The sequence below is a fragment of the Equus asinus genome, chromosome 10 (genome assembly GCF_041296235.1).
Source record: "Equus asinus isolate D_3611 breed Donkey chromosome 10, EquAss-T2T_v2, whole genome shotgun sequence".
Taxonomy (NCBI): Eukaryota; Metazoa; Chordata; class Mammalia; order Perissodactyla; family Equidae; genus Equus; species Equus asinus.
This window is the reverse complement of record NC_091799.1, coordinates 64,760,152-64,779,153: the sequence shown is the minus strand read 5'-3', so window position 1 is coordinate 64,779,153 and position 19,002 is coordinate 64,760,152. Positions and strand designations below refer to the sequence as shown.

General features: G+C 37.8%; 1 protein-coding gene across 11 annotated transcripts in view; it reads right to left on the bottom strand.

Annotated features, from left to right (window-relative positions):
* Positions 1 to 19,002, bottom strand: part of PDE4D (phosphodiesterase 4D) — a 1,407,338-nt gene that overhangs the window by 170,700 nt on the left and 1,217,636 nt on the right. For all 11 annotated transcript variants that reach the window (XR_011506465.1, XM_070519632.1, XM_070519633.1 and 8 more), the window contains 2 exons: positions 11,886 to 11,959; positions 7,480 to 7,529 (listed from right to left, as the gene is read on the bottom strand). Coding sequence is in view for 10 of the 11 variants with exons in the window: in XM_070519632.1 (XP_070375733.1) it covers positions 7,480 to 7,529; positions 11,886 to 11,959 (124 nt within the window). In the remaining variant the exon portion in view is untranslated. The remainder of the gene's footprint in view (positions 1 to 7,479; positions 7,530 to 11,885; positions 11,960 to 19,002) is intronic.

Genomic DNA, 19,002 nt, shown 5'->3' with positions numbered 1-19,002 from the left:
AGTTGCAGGATAATAAAACTGTCTTGTCATAGGCTCAATAATCAATGGATAGAGTGCTTTTCTATCTAAGGGATATTGTTATTTGAAAATATAGTTAATGCTCCACTGTGGCACCCCAGTATTGAAATACTATTAGGCAGCGTCTCATTACTACCTTTTTTAGATGAGGAGAGGCAAACAGACAACTGAGGCCTGAGAGAAACTTATATATTTGTCACTTGATTCTATGTAAAATGGTGAAGCTATTTGCCTTTGCAAGTTACTAGTCAGCATCTAAAAAAGTCTTAAGTTAATCCAATACACATAATTAAAATGCATTAAATGTGTACCTACTGCCCACTTAGCATTTTAACATGTATTCTTTAAATTGGAAGGATTTTTCTACATTATTAAAATTTTCTCATAAATGACTCATTAAAAAATTTTTTATGGATTTTTTAATACCCAAATAGAATGCACGTATTACTTAGCATTTGGGTTGTTTTCAATCTTTTAGGCACACATGCAATGTTGTGGTGAACGTCTGTGTATATGACTTCATTTTTCACTTCTTTCCCTCACTCCCCAATCTAACCAACAGCCAAGTGTTCTCAACTCCAACTCTGAAAAGAGTTGTGATCCATTCCCTTATCTCCACCCTCAACACCACCAGCCCAGTTCAGAGTCACATTATCTGTAGTGTGTACTTGACCTGTAACAGCCTCCTAATGAGTATGGGCTCTCTAGTCTTTCTTCTTTTCAGTCTGCTTATTATACAGTTTCCAAGGTTGTCATTCTAAAATACATACTTGCTCCTCTGCTTAGAAATGACTGATGATTTTCCATTGCCCACAAAATAAAGTCCACCTTTATTTGCACAAGCTTCCAAATGCTCTTCACACTATCGCCTTAATCTACTCTTAGAGCGTCATGTTCAGTTGCTCCCACACACTTTCAACTCTCTTTGTCTTTTGCTGTTTCCGGTCCCCTGATCTGGACAGGCACCCCATGCTTCCATATCTTACTCTTGATGGTCCCTTGGCATCAGGTGATGTCCCCTTACAGAGAACTCCACATCCTTCAAAGCTCATCAGGGCGTTTTCCCTAGATAGAACCACTTGCCTCTCCTGCAAATACACATATCTGAATTTGCCTCAATCACGGTACTTAATTATTCATGATTCTTTCTCCCTAGATTATGAATTCCTTGAAGCCAGCAGTAACATTTTACTCATCTCTTTATCTCCAACACCTACTTTGTTGCATGCCATGTATAAGGTGCATAGAAAATATTTGTTCACTAAATGGATAATAATCACTAAAAGATTACAGGAATAACGATGCCTAACATTCATTGAATATATTATGAGTACCAATCAATGACTTAGAATTTACTGATGACAAAATAAAAGCTTAGAGAATTTAAGTAAATTGACCAAGATTACTTAGCTAGTAAGAAGAAAGTTGGTTTCAACCTATATGGTTTGACTCTTAACCTTTTTACTGTGCTGACTAAATGAATATGCAGTCTCTTTCAATTATTTCACTTAAAGTTATAAAAAATACTCAGAACAGATATTCAGGGAATGTAGACACAATTAAATTATTTTTCTCCATGATTATGACATATCACTTGTTTTTGCTGTTTATAAAACCAAGTATTACTTCAATTCCTGATTAAGAAGTCACTGTGTCAGCCCTGGTCTTTTTACATATTAATAGATATAATTCCACTTATTTAAACAACAGTATAGGAAGGGGAAACAAGATAGTTTTATAAGGAAGAAAACAGATTTTACTTTTCTAAAAGATCCTAAGTTTAACTAATAAATAGCCATATTCTGTGTACTTAAGGAAATCTTTTAGTTCAATGTTTTTCCCGGAAACTTCTTTTTAATGTGAGGATCTTTGTAAAATTAAACTCCCCTGGCTCAAAAAACTTAGAACTCTCAACAGTCATTAGATGTATTAAGTAGAAAGATAAAACAAGCAAAAAACTCCAAAAAAAGGTCAATGTACAAACACTCACATACACAATCTTCATTACTTTTTTGTTAAAGCTATTAAACATAAGGTGTCCTTAGCATTTTTCAATCCCATTCTTAAAAAAGCTTAGTGAGCACTCGTTCGCTGAAATTATTAAAGTGTTGCCACAACCTCTGCTCTTATTAAAAGAAAGAAAGAAAAGAACGACAAGATGAAGCTAGTGCCCGCTAGTGGCTGAGGAGGAGGGTGGGACTTCTGGGGCAACGAGCTAGGCGTCATCCTCCTCCCTGCACACTCCCGACACATCTTCTTGCTCAGCGCCTCCTCAGCCCTCACATATTTCTCTCATGTAGATCCCTTTTTCCTTCTTTAAGTGGCTCTTGCTTCCAACTAGTATCTGTTATATATACATATTTCTTTTTATATTATATATACTATTTGTTTTTATTACACACATATATAAACACACACAGACTTAAAAGGCAGACCTACATAGGTGGCTAGCATCATTATTGTGACCACAAAATAGTTTACTTTCCTTTCTTTAATAAGCTCAGAGTGTTAAATGATTAGTCTAGAGAATAACAAAATAATTGTTCCAGTTAAATATCTTCATTTTTTTCCTCCTCATTGGTCTTAAGGAGTCACTTTGTTCTTTAGAAGAATAATAAACATATAAGATTAAGTTTCTTTGTGTTTTGACTGGCTAGTATTATTTGGACAGTTCACTTTTTAAATCCTCTCCTTACCAATGGACTAAATTCTATTTTGAATGCACTCATTTTTTTAAGTAGTTATGAATATTCAGTGTTAAAAATATGAAGTAGAGGGAAGATTTACACCAAATTCTTTTTTGGACTAAAACTACTTTTGCGTTGTTTTATGCTTGTCACTGCACCACGTGTCTCCCTCCACAGGCAGAGAAGAGACAATTGTACTAGTTTTATTGCTTGGATAGAAGAACTGGTATTTTCTAAAGTCCAAAGCCAAAAGTCCTTTGTCTTAGGCAGCCAGTCTTTGCTTATCTGAGGGCATCTAGGATACAATCAGTGGATATAATCAAAACAGCTCTAAATATAAAGACCTGTCCAGTGAGAAGATGGAATATGATATTTTCTAATTTCAAGTCCATGTACAAAAAAACCCCATGCTATATCTATTGCTCAGAAATTAATATCTTGCAATACTTTTTTTACTTTCTCCAAAACATATACTTCTATGGTGGGTCTGAAGGCTACCATCATCTGATGGATGATTTCACAGGGGTGCAAGAAGGCCCCTGGACCCAGAAAAAGGAATCCTGTATTTATATCTGGCTCTGCCTCTAAGTAGCATTTTCTTACACTAGTTTTCCGTTTTCTCATCTTTAAAACAGAGAAGTTTAAGTAAATTTTCTCTGACCTACATTCTTGCATGAAATCCTCAATTTGAAGATGATTAAATAAAGGGGTTGTAAATACAGAAATTAGAAACATATTGAAAAATGATATTGTGGAGACATGACAAGGTTTCCTGAGATGGCTTTTCTTGAGTTAACATCGTCTGAAAATGAAATGCTCAAAAAGATTAATCATCCCCAAAGAGACATGGCTGTACTCCCAAAACAGGAGAAAACAGCACAGTATAGGTATGGCTTGGGCATCTCTGACTCTTTGCTGCCCTCTCATGTTTCAACACACTCTTTAGTTCTGTCATTCACCACTGCATGAGGACATACTCAGGTGAGCCTTGCTCTAAATAAGATGAGGATTCCTAAATATCTCCTGTCATTACTGTTTGAAAAGAAAATCATAAATGAAACATACCATAAAAGCTGATACATCATCAACGTCCTCCTCCTCTACTCTACTAGTTGTTAAATTAGCTTTAGGAGTAAAAAAACACCAGGCACGGAGCAGGGTTGTAGAAAGAAACACTTGGTGAGTTACTCTCAACATGCTGAGCTCTGTTATTTAGCTCTCATCTCCTTGAATTCCTGCAACAGCACCGAGAGAGTTAGGTACCTATATCTCCATCCTTCCAATGAGGAAATAAAGCAAAGGAGAGAGACAGGGTTTGCACTCAAGCTCCAAATGCGACACACCATCTTTTTGTTATGTCACACTAAAGAACATAATAGCTATTTAGTACTAAGGCTCTTTTATACATGCACATTTGGAAGCTTTATTTTTTTTAATTTTTAAATAATTTTAGAGCTATGCATTTACTTATTATGTATGCAAATAAAAACTGATAAGTAACTAACATGCTTTAACCCTAATGTTATAAAATCAAACTTTCCTGGCCTTGACACACGTCAAATGGAATAACTTCAAAGAGGGAGAAGGGTCTTCTACGATCTATGGGGGAAAGCTTTAGAAAACATAGTGTGACATAATAGACAAAGTTCTCAACTCTTCTTTTTAAAAAGTCACAGAGTTGATTCACAGAAAAGTTATAGGGAGGTAATTTTTTCCTTCAAAGAGCTATGACTCAAAAGTAAGTTCTTAGATTTTGAAAATAACCCTGAACAGTAGTTTATCAGCCATATCACAAGGGCACCAAGGTCTGTGGCTGTGATGAGAGGAAGGGACAGAGCACTGGCAGCAACAGGAGACCCCACATTTGACAGGCACAAAGGAAGTGTGTCCATTTCAACCATTTTGGGGGAGCTCCATAATTTTTACTCTTATGATGCTGCAACCTCATCTGTCTCTCATTCTTCCCTTTCCTTCTGTCATCTTTCTGGCCTGTTCTTTCCATCACCCCTAGTTCTACACACAGAGTCAGTCTTGGAAATAAAAACAACAAAACTACACAAAAAGTGATGTACTGAGTGCTTACTTTGTGAAGGACTGTGCTGAAAGCAGCCCACATGTGAACTCGTTTAATTTAGCAATAACTGTATGATCATCATTTTATAAATGGGGAAACTGAGGCAGAGAAAGGGTATGTAACCTGCCCAGGGCCACAAGTTATCATGATAGAGCATGGTTTGAATTCTGGACATGCAGAGGCCCCACACTGCATGATTCCAGGAGTGCTCCAGCAGTGATGGTCTATGAAATTGCCCTCCAGGGGTGCCTGGGAGCTGTGCACCACTGCAGCCTTTTGGACCGGTCATGAACTTAACCATATGCTACACTGTTCCTCTAGACTCTAAATAAAATTTCTAAGAAGGTCAAATTCATGTTAAAGGGTATCCCATCGACTCTTTTTAATGCTCTTCTCCACCATTCCCAGGACAACCTCAGAGGTATAGCTGGGTTCCAACACCAGGGGGAGTGAACTTGGAGGTAGGACCTGAGTAGTCAGCTGCTGAGGGAGGGAATTCACAAGCATCACTTTTTCTGTGTCTCAAGTCTTCTACCAAAGTCTCAACCAATATTATTATTTATGTTTTTAAGGGCCCACTTTTCCAGAATGGGCTCAGAGGAGAGAAACTTCCCCTGCTATTGCCCTCAGCCCCTCAACCTCCATTCCACTTTTGCACCTTGGTTTGCTAAGCTTGGGGAAGGAAAAAGACTTCCACTCTCTAGTCAGTTAACTTCCTGTTGTGCTTTGTGATGAACACAGCTGCATTAAGCAGTTAATGATAGTTAATTAGTTTCCCTTCCTAGATAAGATATTTCTGTAGCCCCACTGTCCCTAGACCCTAGGTCAGCAGCTTGTGGGTACAAATGAGGCCATATTCGCCTTAATTCCCATATTTCAGTAACTCATAATTCTCTCTGGTATTGCCCCTGGGCCTCAATACTACATGAAAATTTCTGGGCGCTTTTATGGGGTCTCTCACATGTATCTAAGTGTGTGCTCCTGAGTGCAGCTACTCTCCCTTTAATCAGTGTTGGGGGACAGCCAGAGCTGCCCTGACCACTGAGCATCCACTGCCTCTGCCTCTTGTTGGACACAACAATCTCCACAGGTACCTACAGTGGCTCTTCTGGGAGGACGTTCCTATGGGGCTGGCTCATATACGACCTCAAGACACAAAAGCGTTCAGGGAAGAAAATAGCACAGCATTCTACTCAAATTGCAACATCGAGAGCCTGCTTATTGCAAAAATATGGGAGGCAGGGGGGTTGTCCCTCTTTATGGCTGTCAGACCTGGTGCCTGGAGCAGGGCTAGAAATCAGGTGCCAGGTGGCCTGTCTCACTAGAGGCCTCAGGCACATGCTCACAAAAGTCAGTCTGCTCATCCCTCAACATAATCAGCCAAGTGAATAGAAACAGAGGAGTCCAGTTCTATGCTGCCATCTCAGTTTAGGCTCATTTACATTGACTTTGGGTTTCTGAAGAAGAAATCTGCTACTTAAAGAATCTACTTTAATTTATAGGAGTTTCAGTTATCAGATCAGTTCATCTCTTGATCAATGTCAAGAAGAAAACTGGAGAGCCAGACACATACTATGAAATGACAGTTGAAAATCATCACCAATAAGATTTTGAAAGATAAACATGGAAAAAAGAACCAATAACTTAATATTCATTGAAATACAAGCCTCATTAGAAAGACATTTAGGAAAGAACAAAATTAACAACTGTTCCAGAATCAACTCTGACATAGTGACCACAAACGAGACCAGTTGAAAAGTGCTGACTGGACATGATGAAGTTAACTTTCACGCAGAGCGTACTCAGTAATAACTTAATAAGGAGCTCCTCAGCACATTATGAGTTCAAGTCCAGAGAAGACACTTGAATCAAATGAAGTATTGGTCTAGTTTGAAAAATATGTTAATTTTCTTCTGGTAATAATTTTAGAAAACTTAGGTTTCCTTTTCCAGGCAATTATTTTAAGTGGGGTTTTAAGAAATGATTAAATGAATTCAGTCTGGTTTCAGGTTCAGCAAAATGAGATCATTTGTTCCATTTTTGGTTCAGTTGAGGTCAAGTTCTACGTTTAAAATAGACTAAGGGGAATCGAGGTAATTTTATTTTTCTGCCCTTTATGTCCCTCATCATTCCTTCCACTTCTCTTCCCCAAACCATCTGTTCTTTTGATCTCATTGAACTTTCCTATGTTGTATAATTACTTCTTCTCTCTTCTCCCAAACTGAATTTATTCTCAACTCTCTGGGTCCAAATCAGGACTACTGGAATGGTGTTCCTTCCTACATACAACTGGGATACTGATTAACCAAGAAGGCACATTTTATTTATGCTTTCATGTCCATTAAACCAAGTTACCATATATTAACATCACACTGATAACGTAAGCATGGAAACAACATGGTCAACATTTTGAAGGTAATGCTGTCTCCCAAAATACAAATGCCCAGAGCAATGCTAAACTTAGAGCACAAATTTAAATGGTTTTTAAAAATGGTACACCAGTAAATATTTTACAAGTAATAGCGTGAATGGATGACTTGTGAGATCAATGAGAGAAATGATAATATAGAGAAGAAGGAATTAATTTCTTTAAAATTTTAGAATTGCAGTATAAAATTGGTGAGTTAATGCTAGGTTGAATCCTGGAAGATATGGTTTCTTCCTAGACATGAGAAGAATAAGCTCCCAGATCTTTCTTACCTGTTATGGTGGCTTTGTTGATGGATGGTTGGTTGCACATGGGTGATCTTCTGACAAAGACAAAAAAATACAAAGCAGTAAATATGCGGTGCCTGGTGATCTGTGGACTCTCTGAGTCATTTCAGATATGCCATTTTAATTTAAAGAATTATTTTTAAGTTAAGACATGCAAACGAAGATTTCTTTCAGACTAGCCAGTCAAGTCCTTAGGTACCCTTCGTACCATAGTTCAGATCACACGTCAAAGAAGAAAACAGTTAAATCTCATAGTGATAGACTGTGGGGTAAATAAAGCTGATGTAAATGTCACAGGGACATGATAGAGGAGGAAGTTCTCATTGATTGACTATTTCAGCAAAGGCTTACAGAGGGCTTACAGAGCAAACACAGACTCTTTGAATTTGGAAAAGTAGTCAGTCTATACTTGGTTTTCCTAACACAGTGTTAATGAACTTTTACTTTTGGCATACATTTCTATGATTGCCTGTACACTGTCAGAAGTAAATGACTCCTTGTAAACTATATTACAATTAGAGAAGCTATTTTAACATTTTCCTTTCTATTTCTTATATGGAGAAACACCTCTGCTACATTTGTTAGAAACGTATACTAATGATTTGTCCCAATAGATGCTCTAGAGACTTTAGAAATACTGTAAATTAAAGGTGCTTAACTAGATTCTATCGCATAGTCTTTAATTTTTCAGATGTTTGCCAAGTTCCACAAGAGGATTATAAACCCCTTGAGGCAGAAAACCATGCTTTATGACTAACTTGTATTCCCTAGAGAGCACAGCACAATGTATCTAACGCTTAATAAATTACGTTGAAAAGAATTATCATTTATACAATATCCACTAAGATTTTTTGAAATATAACTTTATAAAGTTGTTACTTACAATGGAAAGCTTTTAAAATAATGATCTTTAAAAAAACTTTAAAAAACAGACACATTCAAGGATGTCTGCAAAATTTTTGTTTTTATTGATTTTTGGTGCTTTTCTCTTTTTTGGTACTTCTATCAGTGGCTAACATTTAATAAGCACTTACTGTGTGTCAGACACTGTGCTAAACGAGCACTTTAAACGAATTATCTCCTTTGCTCCTCACAAGAAACCTTAAGGCAGGTCGTCTCATTGTTCCCATTTTACAATGAGGAAAACAGAGCTTTGGGAAGTTGAATAACTTGTTCCAAGTGCCAAAGCTGAAATGTGAACTAAAGTAATGTGATTCTAGGGCCTGCGCTCTGCTATGCTGCCTTATTTTGAGGATGCTTTTGTGGAACCTGGACCAAAAGCCACACATCTGTGCAGGTGGCAGGCTCTCGCAGAGCCCTGTTCAAATCTGCCTTCCTGAGATGACAAATCTCTTAGCAGGGCTGGGAGACCCTTGGGAAAAGCGGCCTGGTACTTTGTCAATTCTCAGTCTTGGTTCCAGTCAGTGTCTGGCTCTGTCTCACTGCTCTTACGTTTACTGATGTCAGTTTGGGACTGAAATTTTGTATTTGATTGAAAAGTCACCAAAATTTACTTCTGAATTATTTTAGTTTTTATTATGAAATAAAATGGGGGAATTTGAAACTTGATTAATGCTTCATGGAACAGAAAGGTTACTGTTTTAAACTGCTGCTCTAAAACACCTCTGGTCTATACACTAATAGTTATCTTCTTGCTGAGAGCTTATTATTCAAATAATTTATATATTGATTATTTTTTTTTTAGTCCTTGCTCTATGAAAATTTAGAAAGCATCAATTTTGTCTAGGAAAGGTATCAAATGAATACTTTTAAACTTTTCTATAGTTTTGGAAAACCACATTTTTGACTTGTTACTTACTGTCTTCTCTTAATACCAATCCAACAACGGTCACTTTGGGAACTTGATATTTCAGCAAATAAGGGCAAGCAGAGAATATTAGTCATTTGATCCACGGTTACGGTGATAAATCATTTAATGAAGAATGAGCCAGAACTCCCTTCTGGAATGAAAACTCTCAAGGGTAAGAAAGAGCAAGGTAATAGGACTCTTAATGGGTTAATAAAAGTCAGCAATGTGCATTTGAGTACCCACAGAGGTCAGGGCTTCAAATGCATTCTTCCTAAATTTCTTCCTCCTAGCAAATTAAAAAGTGGATTGTGCAAGGTAGCACATGCCTTCCGCAGAATCCAAGGGTGAGTCTGGAAGTGCTCCAGTGGTACTGGGAGTGCCCAGTAGGGAAATTCCGATTCCTTCAGGGTCATCATGTGATGAACCAGAGTTACATGCACTTTGCCCACACTGACAGAACAGAGCTTGGCCGTACACAGATTGAATTCTACTATTCTGAGGAGGCTGATTGGGTTTACATCAGTAAAGGAGGTACAAATCTGACCAAAAGAGAGACCTCAAAGGCCTTTAGTTAAAGTCTACCAGATAACATTGTTTGGTTAGACATCACCCTGGGCATTCAATTGTAGGTCAAGTCTGGGCATAAACTATGATTTTTCTACCCTCCTCCAGCTGTTCTTTCCTGTTTTAATCTGTCTGTCCCTGTAAATGAGTTGAAAACTTCTGTCTTGCACAGAATGGGCCTCACGTCATCTCTTTGGAGACGGAAGGCCAATCTGATGCCTTCACACCTCTCTGATCAAGTTTATCTGTCACAGGTTTAAATGCTGGTCCCCAAGTGACCATGTCTGAAGGAAGCGTAAAAGCAGTTATAAAGTTTCTGGTTTGCCTTTTAAAAACAATACCTCAATTTCTTAGATAAAAATTGAGACTAAAAAAGTTTGGGAGTGACACCAGTAACTTCGTTCCTCCTGCAGTGCTGTGACTTTCCAAAGAGGAGGTGATGCACCTATGAGCTACCAAACACCAAAAGCCCCACGGGGCCGTTGAGATCAGCGTGATATTGTATGGACGTGGAGGAGAGAAGACATGTTTGGCAAAGGAGAAATACCTCGAAGCACATCCTCACGTTCCACACGCTGCCTCACCACCTCACTCTTCCAGGCAGCAAGCACGTGCAAAGTGAGTACTCTGTCTGAGCATTATGCTAGGTACCAAGAGTGCAAATGTGAACCAGATACAACCACTGCTCACTGGGCCCTGACATTCTTAAGGAGCACTCAGACAGGCAAATCCGCAACTAGAGCAGAGAGAGACACGTGCTCAAATAGACATTAGGTGCAAGATGCGATCAGACGAGCTGGAAAGGCATACCACCCAGTTTGGGACCTGGGGTGGGCGTGTGTATGTCGGGTGTTAGTCTGGGAGAATGGCTCAAAAGGAATTCTGTTTAAGCTGGGACCGAAAGCATGAATTACAGTTAGCCCAGTGGATGAGGAGGGGAAGAAGAAGGTGAGAAATGTTCAGACTGAGGGAACAGGCCTGCAAAAATTCATTATCCAGAAACATGACAAACAGCTGAAGTTTCTGGGTTCCATTCCAATTATTTGCATTTTGACACTTACACTGATTTTTTAAAAACCGTTTTCTATCACAGGAAGTACGTACATAATGGCAAGAGCATTTTTTAATCATGGAAAGCATGAATTTGGGAGGTCAATTATATCATTATGGAACGGAAAGTTCAGATTTTTTTCATGTTCTTTAAGAAGTAGCAACTACTATGAAATTGTATACACTTAGATAAGTTATAATTCCAAATAAATTTTTATTCACTGTCCTCTCAATATTGATTTAAGGAAATGCTTTTTCTTCTGGAAAATTCTTTGGAGTTGATATTTTAGTGATAGCATTTTATTTATTATTAACAATAGATTGCCAAAATAATGAGCATTTGAATAACTAATCATTTTTCCATTTAATCTTAAAATATTAATTTTGTTTTCTTAGATCTTTTGCCTTTATTAGAACCCCCAAATTATAATCATTTTCCATCTCGGCTTTCCTTCTTTCAAAGGCTTTCCCTGTTATCACATATCACAGTTTGATCGATTGTTCCATGATGCTGCTGATATGAGAGTCAGTAACAGCAGGAAAATCAAAGATCTTTGCTATGATATGGTACTTCTCCAAGGAATCCTTGTCTCAGAACTAAGAGGATGACTCTGGATTGACTTTAAGGCTTGATGAGATGGTATGTCCATGGTTAATTTATGAAGTTAGCCAAACCTATAAAGTTACCCTGAGTGTGAATAACTGAGCAGAGGGCTGGGTAAGCCAGGTGATTTCTGACAGATGGAATCACCGTACTTATTTGTCATACTGCTTCATTTCTGATCTTAGAACCACCACTACAAAGTATTTATAGAATATTAACAGGACATCATATGACATAGTGTAAATGGTTAGACAGCATTGCAACAACTCAGAGAAATCTAATATATTGCCTTGAGTTCACTCAAATTGAGAGAACACCCTATAACAGTTCAGCAAGAAGGAGAGGAAAAGAAGGATAACTTACTTGCTAGGTGCTCGATCTTGCAAATTAGTTAACGCAGCAAAGTTGTTTCGTACAGTTCGCAGGCTCGCTAAGACCTACAACAAAAAAGGATACTTTAAACTTCTTGAAGTAGGGCCATCTTTAAAGCACTTTAAAATGACTTGGCGATTTTAAAAAATGATTTTTTAAATGAAAACTTGATATTGCTTGCAAGCTAGTTTCATATACTGCTAAAGAATCTCCCAGTGCTTAGCGAAGCTTCTATGTATCTATTCAAAATCCAGAGAGGACAGACTGCAAGGATTTTCCACATGTTTCTCCTCATTGTCTATGAATATGGTGACAGCAGCAGCAGTTTCCACAGTATTCCTGGATTCCTCAGTCACCAAAACTATGTCCCAGGCAACATACATATAGTGTTGCATTTTATGCAAACTTGAGATAGTGTGAATATAAAATGTTTGTCAAGTCTCACTTTGGGAATAAAATTTAAAACAAGTTATCCTCAAATTCTCTTCAAAAATTCACCAAAAATGTCATAATTGCAAAGTCAGCAAGCTAAATCAATTTTAAATTTTTTCACCTTTCCCACACGGCCACTCTAGCCAGTAACGAGAAATTCTTTTCTCTGTAAAGGTGATCTGAACCACGAATTAGAAGGTTCTCAGGAATGCATTTCTCACATCAAATGGGACTGCCCTGTGTGTGCACAGTGCCTGGCCCACAGAAGATACTCAATAAAAATGTGCTGAATAAATGAATACACAGACACGACATATCCACACACACAGGACCACTATCTCCGATCGCCCTTCCTCTTCTTAATTCTAGTGAAACTAGAAAGCAGCAGAAGAAATAGAAGTGAGACTAGGAGAGAAAAGTTAGAAGAGCATTACCTCCCTCTCTTTCTCCCAGAATGGGCCTGTTTCCCCCAGGTGTGGCCAATATCAGGTGAGATTATTGGTAATCTGAGTGACAACCAGAATGTTAAATTTATCGAAGATACAGATTCCAAATGTCCTATGGGGCACTGCATAACAACCCAGACTGCCTGGCTCTGAGATGCATGCACTGTGTGAACTTAGTCAAGTTACATAAACTCTCGACCTCAGTTTCCCCTTCTGTAAACTGGGATAGTGGTATCTACCTCATAGGGTTGCTGTGAAGATGATATGAAATGACAGGTTAGGTGCCATCAACAGTGTCTGGTGAATAGAAAGCACTCAGTGAATAGGAAGCCCATTATGGCAACATTCCACTGGATTAATGATTTGGCGGGTGCCAAGGGAATTTAGTTAATGGCTACCATTGATAGTATGGGAGGGGCAAATTCATAATTGCTCCAAGGGTTCCACAAGCGTTTCTAGAATTTTCTCATCTGGCACTGACCTAGACTAATGACAGTGTAAGTTTTTTCTAAGATGAAAACATCTTCAGACATTTTTGAAATTGGCATTAATTCTTGTAAGTCACAGGGGTGCTGTTTACATCCCGGGACAGTGACCCTACAGCATTATCCCCTGAAAGAGGCAATGGTGCTTCCTGAGGTGCCAATCGTGATAAACTCAGTCACTGGAAAAACCTGGCTCATTATCACATATAAACGGCTCCCAGCGCTGAAATGTCACGCTGCCGATGACGGAGTATTCAAATAGCCCACTGCTGACATCAGACCACCATGCCTTTCACTAGGCATGAATCTTGAAAGATGCAGAAATAAACCTGACAAATGATCCTCTGTCATTAAATTACACAGGTTTAATTTATGCTTTAAGAATTGAACATCAAATGCACTGATAAAGCACTTTAAATAAGATTATTGCACTCCCTAGTCGATCCTTTTTCTAGGCAAAATTTTAACCACAGAATTCTGAGAATTTTATTCTAATAAATTATAGTAACGGCACTGCATTTGACAGCTGGGTAAACAGAAATAGCCCTGCAGGTAATTTACGTCAAATGCTCATTCGAAAGGAAACCTTAGTTCATGGAACATATACTGCAATTGTTTTTCTGTAAAAAAGGTTTTTCACTCGTTACAACAAAGATATTAAATTAGACTATTTTGTTTTGGTTTTTAATTTAAATTTAATGTATTTGTTTTGCATAATCTATATCTTCACATGGTGCAGAATTTAAACAGAACAAAAGAGTAGAAGAAAACTGTTTTCCCCTAAGTAACAAAGACAGAAACAAAAATTACTGTTACTTCCGAGAGGAGGCAGGTGGATGAGCTGCGGAGGGACCTTCAGGGCATTAAAAATATCGGTACTGCTCTATTTCTTAAACTGTTGATTTTAGTATTATTCTTTATATGGTAGATAATCACTAGACATAGTCACTTATATGTATGAAATACTTCAAAGTAAAAAGTGAAAAAAGATATTTTCCTCCCAGCCCCTCCTCCAGGCATACGGCTGCCTGTCCCCTCTGCTAATTGACTTTTAGGTCGTCTCCTAAATTTAGCTTTTACAAAGACTACTGCAGAAAATAAACTTGTAGATACATCATTGCGTATGTGCACAAGTCTTAGATCATTGTTTTCGTGGTAGGACAAATAATATTTTATGAATTTTATATTGAGTATAAACCATTATCTTCTGCACTATGACACATATGATATCGGCAGAAGTGTAAATAAAAGTTCCAGACAAATCTTATAAGGAGGTGTTGCCCTAGGGCCCATTGATTGTCCTGGGGTCTGCATCCCCAGTGCACTGCTTAGTTTTTTATGCTCTCACTTGCACTGCAGGACACAGAGATGAGGCATCCACCGGCTAGGGTGGTGGGGGAGAAGTGGAAACAGTGTTACTCAAGGCCCTGAATTAGGGTTCAATTATTCTCTGTTTTTGTTCTAGGGCAGCTCTCACTCCCCTGAAGTCAACCCTTCAAGAACTAGAGGCAAGGGGCCGGCCCAGTGGTGGAGCGGTTAAGTTCGCACATTTCGCTTCGGTGGCCCGGGGTTCGCCGGTTCGGATCCCCGGTGCGGACACGGCACCACTTGGCAATCCATGCTATGGTAGGTGTCCCAGATATAAAGTAGAGGAAGATGGGAACGGATGTTAGCTCAGGGCCAGGCTTCCTCAGAAAAAGGGGAGGGTTGGCGGTGGATGTTAGCTCAGGGCTAATATTCTTAAAAAAAAAAAAAAAAAAAGAACTATAGTCAGAGTTTTAAAGCTCCTCTAATTTTCTTCACTGCTTAATGCTTTCTAACCAAAAAGGTCCCCAGCGTTTTCTGTCACACAGCTCGATGGTTAGAAAATTAAGGTCATTTCTTTCTCTTCTGCCCCTCCAAGCAAAAGTGTAATCAGTCAGAGTCAAAAATAGACTGGGGATGATGTGAAATACATAGACTTTAGGAATTACGATAGTGCTGTGGAAAACTTCTGCACAGAGATGGCTCATGGACTAACCCATGAGAGAGACTAAACGTTATTTACACATACTAGTCTCAGATCTTCTTAGGTACTTCTAAACATTTATTAACCAATAAGAGTCACTGAAAATCACAGAAAAATGTGGGCTTCGTTAAAAAGTTAAACTGAACACAGCCTAAATGAAATGTATACTTACATAATAATAATTTCTTGAAAAGATTTAAAGAGGAGATTTCTTAAGGAGGGGGGCAATACTATTCTTGTTAAAAACTCCTGCTTAAAAAATAACAAAAACAAAGAAAGGAAGGATTTTGAGGACTGTTTTCGTTCCAAATACACTTTATGCCACTAGATGGCGATAAAACACAGATCATGAGTTGCCACGGGCTGGGGCCTTGGTTTTTACGTCCAGAAAAAAAAGTGGAGTCACATTACGATTATTTATAGGATAGAAAGGTATTTTGATGGAAAAGAAAACCTCTTTCCAAGTTATGTTTTGGTTAAACCATATGAAATGCTGCTTTTGTATGACGAAAAAGGTTGAATGTTAATTTCACATAGTTCAACCTAAAAAGTATTTAGATTCCTAGCAGATGCTGTCATTTACTTTAATGAAGAATAAAGAAAAACCAACAGATAGAAGCAACTGAAATGTGATTATCTTCTTTAATAGCCGGGCAAGGAGATCCTGGCGGATTCGGTGAGAGGGGAACTGTGATGAGACCGCAAGACGGCTGCTGCTGGGTGAAATGGGCAGGGACCCAGGCAGGCATTAAAAACATATTGGCCATGTTCTATTTTCAATGGAATAGTCATGTTCTATAGTGTTAATAACGACATTTTTAATAAAATTATCCCAGGTGCTGTATTTTGGTTAACGGTAAAATGACTTAGTTGTCCATACCCTGTATTTTTAAATCAGGCATATCTCCTTAGTCTGAATGACATGAGGATCTCTCCAGGTTTCCAAGATATTATTTGGATATTTTCTATCTTTTACTTAAAGATTCCACTTTTTTCCTTTATTAACATTTCATACTTTCAGATGAGAATTCTAATCGATTGAGAGTTTTACAAGGTACGCATGTCACAGATAATGCGACTGGTGGGGTCAGAGGCCACTGACTACAAAGCAGATTGCCAACACTTATCACTGTCTGTCTCCTTGGGTTCCTTTGGTGTTCCTTGGGACCCTGCAAGAACTCTGGCCAAATTGTTACTACACTCTCAGGAGGAAAAGGCCAGTTGCCAGTGACATGACCTGGCACAACATTGGGATTCCTCTCAACACCTAGCCTTCCTGCCTAAGGAAATCCCCACCCAGAAAGATTTCAACACAAACATAGGGGAACATTTCAAAACAGAAATAAAATATTTAAAGCTGTCACTTTTAGGGGGGATCAAGAGGATTCTGAGCTTATAGGAGAAAACATTAGAAATTAGAAGTAGAAAAGTGTTTAGGTTAAACATTAGCAAGATTTCCCACCCCACAGCGTTCTAGACATGGTAATAGAGGAGTTTTGTAGGGTTCTTTCTGAAGATCACATCTGTCTAAGATGTTTTAGGTTTCAGCCCTATCCATCAGAGTGGAATATATCCTTGCATGACTTCTTAATTGTCTTATAAAAGGATTTTATTCTCTTAGTTTCACAGGAAACCATGATTGGGGAAAAAAACAGGGAGGGATCGTTTTCATGTTTTGGAGATGTGCTCAGGTAGAAAGAGACGAGTTCTCTCTCCAGAAGAGGGAGAAGATGAGACCGGCTGGAAAAGGCCTTTGACCACTTTTACAAGGAGAGGCCCATTTGAAAGAATTATTGGAAAGAAAATACAGAAAAAAAAAAAGATATAAAGTAAAATGTCGATGCTAGTTATTTTGGGGTTTGGAATTACGGGAAATTTTCTTTTTCTTCCTTTTGCTTATATTTCTTTTTTAAACTTTTTAGGCAAAAAAGATTTTATTTTGAAAGTAGGATTTTTCACGAGAAGAATTTAATGTGAAATTCCAAACCCCAAAGCATGCTGGGGAACGGGGAGAAGTTTTTGGCCCATTTGAACATTTCCCTGAGCGATTTGTCTAAAATCGACTGTCTTCTGTCCATTGGTGAAAGCAGCTATGGTACATTAGGGCAAATAATGTTGGTATCACTTCAAGTGACGTAAGCATCTAATATTTTAAGCACTATAGTGTTTAGCATTAAATGATGAATATTGTATCCTGTATTAAAAATTTGAGGAGTTATTGGTTAGGAAAACAAAATAAGCGAGTCGTGCCCAATAGAGCTTAAGAGAGCCACAGACAAACCGCCAATAACCGGGCCTTCTGTCTTACCTGCTTTCCATTAAGATGCTCGATCAATGGTGAAATTGTTCAGGGTAACAGGCTTTTTTTTTTTTTTTTTAATCCTAGTAGAGCTTTCCAGATCATACACTCTAGTAAAAGGCCATTTGTAAAAACTGTGATGAAGCCACTTAAAAAGAATCTGCAGCCTCTGGGGCAAAAACCACCTTCTACAAGGTGTTCTGAGTCATTAAGCCAATCATAAGCAAACGCTTGTAAATACATTCCAGGATCATTTTCAGGGATCAGATATGCCTACATACTACACAGAGTTGGTTTATATTCAAAGTCCTAATTTCAAGGGTATTAAGTACACATTTATTTAAACAGTTTACTAACAAAGACTGATATTTGACAAATATATATTTCTCAGGGTACTGGAATTCTATTAGTCTTTTGGAGATTACAGGTACACTACAGAAAATGTCTGATTATGCAAAAGACTAGATTTCCTTAGAATTTAACAGCCCTGACGGCAAGGACCAAGTCCAATTTATTAATCTATTTATCGGAGATTAATAAATACTGCTTGAAATAAGAGGATAACATATCATTTACAGAATATTTTTTATCTTTTACTCTATACTTGGATATATATTTCCTACAACAATACCTGGAGATTTTCATTAGAAGCAAGAATAGCTACGTGAATAGACTCAAGTTGGAATGATTATTTCTACATTTGGTGATGGTTATTTATATTATTTTGCCTGATTTTATCTGTTCAACTAGCTCTCAGCTCTTAGAAATAAAATTATAGGACCTCAATAGTGATCCATTAAAAATCCTTAGCTTTATATGATTTTGTTATCACAAAATATGATTAAAATGTGTCAATTTTTTTGAACATAGAAATATAGATACTAGAAAGAATTTATGATCTCCAGCAAAACCTTAAGCAAACAAGACATTAACCTTCTGAAAGGGATAGTGGTTGTATTCTGTTTTTAATTGCCTGCATTAATTTAAAAAACCCACCATTATACAGTGTGTTATTTATGGATTCATTAAAGTTTTGGCCTAAATTACAGCGATTGCAAAATTTCAGGAAATTTGCAAAAGTGGAAGAATTATACATAATCATACTATATAAAAAATGTTATTAGGCATTTAAAAAAATACCTATTATAACATTTTAGAGGTGAAAGAGCCCTTACTGATAACAACCCTTAAAGTTCATTAAGTATTTTATTTTCTAGAAATTGTGCTGAGCACTTTACAAGCTTGGTATTATTTCAATCTCTTAATAACGCTATGAGCAGGGTAGTCTTGGAATTGTCATTTAGCAGATGAGAAAACTAGGCTTGGAAAAGTTCAGTGACTTGCCTGAGGCCATTCACTTAACAAGAGGAGGAGACGAGGTTTGAACTGGGGCCTATCTTTATCCAGCCGAGTCCTTCAGTTTTACCAATTGGAAAAA